This window comes from Hyposmocoma kahamanoa, unplaced genomic scaffold (genome assembly GCF_003589595.1).
Source record: "Hyposmocoma kahamanoa isolate Upper Pololo Valley unplaced genomic scaffold, ASM358959v1 96283, whole genome shotgun sequence".
NCBI lineage: Eukaryota > Metazoa > Arthropoda > Insecta > Lepidoptera > Cosmopterigidae > Hyposmocoma > Hyposmocoma kahamanoa.
In genome coordinates this window covers 1-10433 of record NW_020655175.1, presented here as the reverse complement: position 1 = coordinate 10433, position 10433 = coordinate 1, and the positions used below count along the sequence as shown (strand labels likewise).

Here is a 10433-nt window from a genome sequence, read left to right as displayed (position 1 = left end):
TATATAATTTATGTAAAAAATTCTCAATTTAATTTATAATTCTGATGACTATTGGATTTCATGAAAAGTTGGTTGGACAGGTTATTGTGTAATTTAGCATAATATTTGTAATAACATTCTTGTTGAAACAAGACTCAAATTACGTACCGTTCAACTTCTCAATGCTAAACAACACCTCTTTAGGAGAAACTTTGGTAAAATTGAATTTATTTTCATCAAACGGTTGGCATATATTTATTATTTGCTCTGGTGTTCGTCTTTTTGTGCCTCTATCTGGATTTAACTAGAAAACATAAGAACAATAATATACAAGTTGAAGATATGTTTCAGAAACGTTACGCAATTTACTGACAAATACCATAGAACATTTTGATTAAATATTCGGGACCCTTTAAACAGTCAAAAGGCAAATAAAGTTGAAAAAATTCAAAATTAACTTTTTGAAGGTTTCTTTATTCCACAGGAAAGCAAATTAAACTTGAAATTCTCATAATACATTTTTTACTATTTATTTGTAATATAAATTCTCCTGAGAAGAACAATTATGAAACTTTAGGAATTTCTCTGTTACTTGTGGATATTTGTTCATATTTACATTCACAAAAAGTAACAAATCAGTATTTCTGTGTAACGTACTCATGAAGATTCTAAAACAAATCCTTACAAGTTAAGAAACAGAGTTGAGTAAGTATTACTAGTAAGTGGGAAGTAACAAATTTTAAGCTTATAAATAATGTGGGTACAAATGGTAAAGGTACAAATAGCAACATTCATAATAAAGTCCGTTTCATCTTTTTCATAAATACAAACCATCTTGAATTTGTGCAGCAGCGTGACAAGGCTTTACTTTTTTGTTATTTTGCTTTCAAGGAAATTTTGTTTCTTTTTTAAGTGGAGAACACATTCCATATTATTATAATGCATTCTGCAAGTGCTGATGCAAATCTGTTAAAGAGTAGTGCAGTTTAAACTGCCAAAAACATATTCTAACTTCCAGGTGGAGAAATAATATTAAAAATAAATAAACATATACATAATATTATTACTCCTTCTCACATACTCTCACCAAAATAATAGTGCAACCTAGTCACCGATTTTCCAAGTGCAAATATGAACAGCACTGTGCAATTCTGTGCAACAGTATTATTAAAAAGCTTTTGAATAATAATAATAAGTGAGACTTAGTATTAATCAGGTAAATAATAATAATAATTTTTATTTGTTTTAAACAAAAATGTACAGACTGTTTACAAAATAATCAATTATAAAATAAGGCTAAGAAAATTTGTACATTGCTATTTATGTAAGCCTCTGCAGCCGAACTAGGGATTAACCTGTAACTCAACTTACAGCGCCTTACCCTATGGATAATATAAACTATAGTCAATTAAAGTTGGTGATCAATCCATACCAGTTACAAAACTGAACAATTTAGAAAATTTGGTGGGTAAAAATAACATTAACATTAAAAACACTGAAGAATTGGCAAAAAATGAACACAAATCTCGTTAAAAAGGTAATAAATGTGTGTGTGCATGTGAGCATATGTGTATTGGTATATGTGAGAGAAAGGGAGTGGATGAATTTGTATATGTAATAATAAATACAACAAAAATTACTACTAATACTATTTCTATTTCGGATATTATACTATTTCATGTTGCCAAATATTTTTGTGGAATAAACGCAATAACACACAGAACTATTTGCGGTTACCGAATCCGAAGTTCGAAGACCGATAAGACAGCGTCATGCCCAGTTTGCCACGTGGATTGATTACTGTTTAGAGTTTGTGATGTTCTCTCGCGACATAGTTAATATGTTGCTACAATACTAATATTTCATATTTTCAAATATTTTAGCGAAATAAAACCGTAATTACTAAAGGTTTTTTACGCAAAATAGGCGCCTCGACGTCGAGTTGCGGACACCAGCCCGTTGCACCAAGTAATAAAGGTTTTATCTAATTTGTTATGGTAAGGTATACACTCTTTGTATTGTGTGACAATGTTTTTCAAATAATAAAAAAAATCCTTAGTACTTGTACCTGAAGCAAATACCTTCCATCTACAATTTTTTCTTGTAAATTTTCTATTTTATATCGGAAAATTCCACTTTCTTTGTGAAGTTTATCCCATCTCATTTTCCAAAGTTCTACGAAACCTGTGCTGTCACTGTCTTTTATAAAACCATCTGGACCGGTAGAATAAATAAATTTATACATTTTGCAGCATTTTTTATAAAAACATATTCTGTTTTCTTGCAATTTGTTACAATTTTTGCAGATTTTGCTTATGTTTACAACAATCATAACCTAAAACGCTTGCTGTCAAAATCGTTGTGACATTACGGGCAACGGAACTTAGTCATACAGCCAATTACTTTGCTTTTGAAACTTTCAAATAGAGAAATTTTTTCTGAAAAATTCTCGAGAAATTGGGAAATTTTAAATTGGAAAAATTGAATTTCCAAGGCTCATATTATGTTCTACGTTTAGAAATATCTTTTGAAGTTTTATTTAGAAAGAAAATAAACGTAAATTATAGTTATAAGCCACTTAATGAAAAACGAGATTTAGGGTCGTATTCCAGAACTCTACTCAATGCTCAAGTAAGGACTTGAGTATGATTCAAAGCACTAGAAATCATACTCAAGTCCTTGCCATTAGGGTCGCATTTCCAGTGCTTGAAATCATACTCAAGTCCTGACTTTTGAGCATTGAGTAGAGTTCTGGAATACGACCCTTAAAATGATTTCACAAAAGGGAAAAAATACCTTTTTGCTCCATCGTTTTCGTTCAGTAACTTTAACTTTTAGCAGGTGTCAATGCCAAATGTATGAAAAATGAAGGAAAAATATTGGAAAATATCCGGAAAAATAGGACAATGGGAAAAATAATTTTATTTTTCTGAAAATAATCCAAAAAAAAGAGATTATTTAAAAATGAAACATTTTCCTATTGGAAATATTACCTATCAATAATCTTATTTATGTGAAAAGATCATTGGGCCGGATTAAATCTGGCAATACTCATTTTGCTAATTTTAGATATTTGTGCACTTTGTAATAAAAGCTTAACTTTATAAAAGAAATATGACCTGTAAACTAGAGGATTTAGAGTATTTAATAGATAACCCTCAATTAACGACGTAAATAATAGGCACTCAAAGAGAATACAAAATTAAATGCCGCTGTATCCTAAGGCTCTTTCAGTGCCTTGATGACACATTTTTCGTTACCATAATATCACAGTTTGTTTACTTCTATTGTTTAATTCATATTATACAACGTTAGTAACGTAGTCCATTTAGTCATAATAAATCAAACCTATCCATGACGCGGACTAACTTTTATGGTCACTATATAGAATTTTATTTTTCCATTTGAAAATAAAATTTGTGTCAATTTCATTCACTTTTTACATTGTTAGGATTAAGAGGACTACTTTCATGATAAAATTGCAAAATTTCCATGATTTTGCAAGATGCCCTAGCCGCATCATATGAATCCATTTGACAAAGAGCTCTAGCTACTATTCTACCTACTTTCCCATGTTTCGTGTTATCTATACCAAAAGCGTCATTTTGTACACCTCTAAATACTTGTAATAGATTTTCAGCAATGTTAACACAGTCTGAATTTGCACTTTTGTCTGAGATTTCTTCATCTGTTGATTGATGGTCTTTTGATGTTGGAAGACTGTCCTAAAAACAGAAAGTTAAGTTTTGCTATTATTCATATTATACTAGAGCCAGAAGATTTTATGACAATGAAAGGTAGATGAAACAACCCAATATATTGAACTGCCTCCGTGACCGAACGGTTACCACTGCCACGCAGAGGTCCTAGATTCGATTCCTGGGCCGGGAGAAATATTTGTATGGCCTACATTTATTTCTCTCGTGAGTGTAACTTTGTGGTTGTCTTAAGTGTGTGTCCATGGCACCCGCGACACAGAGTTTCCCTAGTGCGCGGCTATGTTCAGTGTGTGCATTATTATTATTATATATCTACTGAAATAAGTATGAATGTTTAACGTAACTTAATATAAACAACACACATGTTGGTTACTTCGTACAAGATTATGAGAAGTGATGATAGTTTTGGTCACATTTAATTATGACATGATGTGAATTATGAAACACTGTAGATGATGCTTGTGTGAAATTCATAAAACATTATTAAACTTAGTATTATATTCTGAAGCTCCACCAATTGGCATTATATTAAACAACATAGCTGTCAATCAGTTGTCGAAATAAGGACAGGTTAGATATGTGTTACATGCAGTATTCATTCATTATGCATCAGATCAATCTTTGATACTTCATCTATTCGTTGATCAATGAAATGATTCATTTTTTATTTATTTATCCTTTCAAAGTACCTAAATCCTACATAGAGATAAATTTTCCTCAAGTTTCCTAAAAGTTTATTGCCAGAAGATTATTGATTGTTTGACATTAATGTAGCTGACTACATTCAAGTCATTAATGTAAAAAAAATCTAAACTGAATAAATACGCAAAAGGGGGTGGTGCAAGTGGGGTCTCTTACCTAGCTGCGCGACATAAAGCGCGATACTTCTATTCTCGTGTAGAGATCGTGTCACACTCGCGCAAATCGTGCTAACGCTACAGGTCAGTTTCAGCCACAGATAATATCTAGATATATGTCTCAGGTTTCAGCATAAAAAATTAAGACAACCGTATTGTTTCCATTTGTGTGCATTTGTTGTGTTTGCTTATTAATTAAAGGAAAGAATTGTATGTATGTAAGTATACTTACTCCATTTTCAAGAACATCAAAAAAATTTTGAGAATTGGAGGCATCTGTTTTAACTCTTTTGTTTACTTTTAATAAAAACTGACACGCTTCCCATAAGTGCCAATTTACTTTGTACTCCTGAAAATTCGATTAAAGAATTATTGTGCATAAACTGAAGGGACTGCAAAAGAAAAATTGAGAAGTATCGAAACAAAAACTGCTAAGATACATTTTGAATTTTTCTTCTTATTAGTTGCCAAACGATAGTTCTTGTTCTTTTCATGAATAATTTGAACCTGAACTTCAACCAGTATATTCACTTTGAAAATACGTTTCACATGCACGTATCTGCACACAATATGACAAATCCATTAAATGGAATTAGACGAAATTAGAATTAAAATGTTTTATCAGTTTTAAATTAAAATGATTTATCAGTTTTTCTCTCATCTTCTGTAGCTCTTCAATTATGTTCTTACAGTAAACAAGCAAATACATACTGTAGATGTCATATAGTATCAGTCTATATTCTTGCAAGTAAAGGTAACTTATTTCATTTATATGCAACGATAGCAGCTAAAGATTGGACTCCAATGTTCTATTTAGATTTAGAAAATAGTTTAAATTTCTTTTATGACCGTATTAATACTGTTATAGCCAGCTGTGTGCCGCGGAGAAAACAAAGTGGTACGAATCCGAATTACAACTGCTCCGAATGGTACACTGGGGATATTATTAGGGAAATAAAATATAAAGCTGTCCTCCATAAGCGTTATAAGTCAAATGGTTTAGACGTAGATTATAGAAACTTTGCTAAATGTAGTGCTAGGGTAAAAAGTAAGATAAGTGAAGCACACAAAGAATATCGCCACAGGGTGGAAAATCATTTGATGGTAGACCCCTTGGTATTCTGGAACTATGTTAGATGAAATAGAAATAGTAGGGATCCGCACTATATTCTAAAAAATAACACAGTATTGACAGGTGAACAATGTGTAGTGGAGTTTGCGAGATATTTCCACTCTGTTTATAGTAAAGACCGGCCGGACTTGAATGTACGCGAGACTGTAGTGAGCGCTGCTAGTGCTGCTAATGAGGGAGTCTGTATACATTTGGATCGGCTCTAGCACATCATCTAGATGTGGGGAGAGCTCTGCAGCGGCTTAAGCCTAAAACATCCACGGGGCCAGATGGTATTCCAACCTTCTTTTTTAAAGACTGTCGAGGCGTTTTGGCGGAGCCCTTACTGCATATATATAATCTTTGCCTGGCGTCGGCGGTTTTCGGTGAAAAATGGAAGCTGACGCGAGTAGTACCGGTGCCAAAGTATGGGTCGTCATCTACCGTGAAAGGATACAGACTAGCAGCAATATAGTCGACGCCGGCAAAGGCCGGCTGGAGTCTGCTATCTACAAGGCTTTGTACTCACGGGTAAGCGCGCAGTTGACTGAGTCGCAGCACGGGCTCCGCCCGGCACGAAGTACGACTAGTAACCTACTCAACTATATGGCTGACGTGGTTCCATTTGTGGATAGTGGGGTGCACGTGGACGCAGCTTATTTCGATTTCAAAAAAGCTTTTAATTTAGTCGATAATGACGTGTTGCTACAAAAACTAGCCAGTGTGGGATTCACCTCACACCTGTTGAAGCTCTTTGTCAGCTACATAAGCGACCGTCAGCAGTATGTAGATTACGCTGGGTATGTGTCAGATACATATTACACCAGATCCGGTGTAAGTCAAGGCAGTAATCTTGGGCCTTTGGAATTCCTGCTAGCCATAAACGACTTGCCAAAGCAGGTACAAGATACCAAGTGCTTCTTGTTTGCGGACGATCTGAAAGTGTATCTGGCAGTACAAAATTAGGATGATTGCGAAAAGTTGCAGAGACATCGACAGTGGTAGCTTGGAGCCATGAGAATAGGTTACAATTTAATACCGCCAAATGCGCAGCTATAACTTTCTCTCGCGCGCACAGACCCAGGGTGCACGATTACAAGGTAGAGGGGATAACCATGGCAAGGGTGAATAAGGTGAAGGATTTGGACGTTCATTTAACTGCATCGCTTTCGTTTCGAGATCAAGTGTATAACATCTGCAAGAAAGTGTACCGTAATTTGGGTTTGTCCTGCGCAGATCACGAATGTTAAAGCGATCATAGTTTTATATAATGCTCTGGTGAGAAGCCAGGTCGAGTGCAACGCAATGGTTTGGGCAACACACGAGAAAAAGTATAAGTCATTCTCAAAATTGGTAGGTAGGTATCAGAAAAATGAAAAAAATAAAATATTTCTTTTTTTTTAAATTATGGATGGTAAATATTACGAAAAAATTGGGTTTCGTTAGTTTCGTCAGGCTTAAAGACCTTCAGAAGTAGCTGAAAAGATAAGTTAAAATCACGGTTGTGTCATTACAGACATGGGAGTGACGTGTGTGTGCGTTCAATCGTTTCTAAAAGATGTGTGTAATAAACAAAAGTTGTTTTTATTTTTATATTGGCTACTGAGTCTATCAATCGAAATATGTAGAACAGTAACATTCTGGTTGGTAATTAAATGAGCTAACGCTTTTTTTAAGTGCGCGTAAATTACACACGTCAAATAGGTAGTGAAGGATGTCTATTAAGCTGTCTAGTCTAGTGTGGAATGGTTCTGTTCACCTAAAAGCCTTTTGGCACGCCTTTCTAGTGAATCCAGAGTCGACACTTAGCAGAACCATTCCATAGGTGGCGTGGACTTAGGTATGGACTCGCTGGGGTTTGTGGTGAGCTGCAGAGACGGACATGTTCATCTGCCCCGGTGATGTGTGGCCGGGGCGTCTGTCTCGTACGCAGCTAGCGGGTCTTAGTAGCGATCTAGACGAGGACATAAGTCGAGGAGACGCGCGGGGCACGTGAGTTGCCCTATAAGTCGGAAGCTATCAAAGATGGTCGCAGGACACTACGACTGGCATCTCCGGCACTAGTCTGGAAAGCTAGCTAGTGGAGGATGAGCTAGATATCCTCCGGTCCCTCCAGCTGCTTGTTGGGAACTGGAGAGACGCCGTTTTTCGGCGTCGGGAAGTGAGGGTATCTTACAGCTCCGCCACCAATGAGAAGATTTGGTAGTGGACTGAAGGTTCCTGTGCATGCACAGGTTATAGTGCCCTTCTCGTATACCCTAAGGGTCGGTAGGGAGGGTACCTATATTCAAAGTTAATGGAGAAAGATATGGGGCTGTCCCAGCGTGAAGTATCGCGTCGCCTTTGAAAGGATGCCAAGTTTTATGGCTGCATTTTTGGCCACGGATGCACTGCCGAAGATTTTAAACTTGGTATTTAGAAATGCAAGGCACCACACGCGATAGTAAGGCTCCTGCCTCAAAGCATAGACTTTTATGCCTATAAAATTATAATTGAAAGGCACTTGCACTGGTCAAATGTCATGACCGTGGAAGATTGTCACAACCGTGATGTTTACGAAAACGCGGCTGGGACACCTATGGTTGTGACATTTTTGCGCCATGCCACTCATAATACCCTTAGTCTTTAATTGAATATTGGCTTAATTATAAACATAGTAATCCCGCTATATAAACATACAATTTATGCCAAAATTAACTAGTAAATCGAATATTTACCTTTACAACACAAATCCACCGTTTTGACACGTTATGCTCGACAGTTTTCAAAATAAATGTTTTCGAAATTAATTTTTCGACACCTCAACAAAGTACGTCATCGCGAAAAGCAATCATTTGAGTTGCCACTAGAAGTATATAATTATTGATGTAGCCCGATGTTTAGTTCTAAATTTAGACTTAGGTAGGATTTGTATTTGACCATGGACGTGAAAAAGAAAAAAGTCACAAAAAGTTTTCTGAAAAAGTAAAGCGTTATTTATTTGTTTCTACAGAAATATTGATATTAATTTATTGGGACTACATAACAGTTCATAGATAAGAGGTAAAAATCTGAGTTATGTTTATAATATTTTATTAGTTTAGGTTTAATGTTGCAATTTCGGGAAAGTCACACTACATGGTCATGACATTTCATATAGTTCCGGCCAAACAAAGATATATTATGTATTATATGTATATACTTGTACTATGGCAAAATATACATTGAGTAATTGTTTATCATGTGATTAATTTTTGCTTTTCATTATATTGCAAAAACATGCACTTCTCATTAGGTATCAGTTATTTGCTTGAGAAGATACAGAATAAATTTATAAGATATATGTATTTAAGGCAGTACGGGATATATCCATTCTACCCAAGGATGTACCCGGCATTATTTATATTAGGCATGATAGGTTAGAATAAACTCGAAGACAGGAGAAACGTAGCATTAGTAACATATATTTTTAAATTAGTAAGAGGGAAAAATGAAACCGCGGATTTACTGAGGCACATAAATTTTAGTGTACCAAACAGGTATGTGGAACGAAGGCGACGGCCGCAGCTAGTGGTGGTGCTATGTGCGCGCGCCAACATGTTAAGAGAAACGCCGCTCACACGCGCAACACGGGTCATGACATATTTATGTGTCCTCTGAGTGAATTCGCAAAGGTTGCTTTATTTATCTGTAGTTAAAAGTTAGATAATAATAAGTATATACTTGTAAATATTAATTATATTGTTTATATTGTTTAGGTCATCATATTGGGTAATAGCCTGTAATGATAGTTTAAGTATGGCTTAAAAAAAAAAAAAAAGAAACTCTACACAAAAATACATTTTTTTTAATAATGTTTGTCAGTCATTTATTTTTTTACCCATTCACTAGATATACACCAGATCAGCAATATGAAGAATTAACACATCTATAGATGTAATTATAAGGGCCAACCAACAGCCACAACCTACAACCTACAGTGAGAGTAATTAATTTCCTTCCAATTCATAACTTAATAGGTTTTGTGTCATATAGACTGTTGAGTAATTAACGAGGTTTCTTGACAATAAATCACAATTGGCAAAAATACAAGTCTAATATACTGCCCTCCTTGTCATAATTAACATGTTTGCATATGCAAAATGTTGATTTTGTTTACATTAGTTATTATAAGGAGGGAGGTATAATATTTTTGTACATAGTGCATTTGGCTTCTTCTTTTTGTTTATGGGCCTTTCTTTGGGGTTATTGTAGCCTCTGTGAACGAGTTTTGTAGGAGTAGTATTCGAGCGTAGTTCTATTAAATTTTGAAGAGCTGTTAACTTATCTGAATGGGACATTATACAATATTATTTATGCAAGTGATAGTAGTTTAGAAATGACAAACAGATATCAATTTGCTGTTGATGTTTCGTTTATTAGAGTTATTTAGGATTTCGCCAGGTTATAAAATTTAAGTAAACAAAGATTTTTTGCTATGCGCTTACCTCGCCATCAGGTTTTGCTTGACTAGACTTCAATTTCCTCAAATAATTAGCAAAAGTGGATCTTATATTAGTCCATCGATCTTTAACAGCTTGTCCAGTGAAATCGTTTCCATATTTTGCAGCAAATTCATTGTAAGTTTGGTCTTTAGATTCCGCCGAAGTGTATTTTGGATGTTTTGGGTTCCATATATTAGGGCGACTTTCAATGAACTTCACTAATTTCAAATTCATCTTTCTCGTCCAAAATACTTTCTCTTTAGCGAATTCTGAGATCATTTTCGTAGATTTTTCATAATTATCC

At 34.9% G+C, this 10433-nt stretch overlaps 1 protein-coding gene across 1 annotated transcript; it reads right to left on the bottom strand.

Moving 5' to 3' along the window:
- Window positions 1-2917: 2917 nt before the first annotated feature.
- Window positions 2918-10408, bottom strand: LOC113238512. Its single transcript, XM_026475338.1, has 3 exons — window positions 10133-10408; window positions 4788-4904; window positions 2918-3704 (listed from the first exon to the last, which is right to left on the bottom strand). The coding sequence occupies exons 1-3, from the start codon at window positions 10406-10408 to the stop codon at window positions 3408-3410; spliced, it is 690 nt and encodes a 229-aa protein (XP_026331123.1). The 3' UTR covers window positions 2918-3407.
- Window positions 10409-10433: the final 25 nt, after the last annotated feature.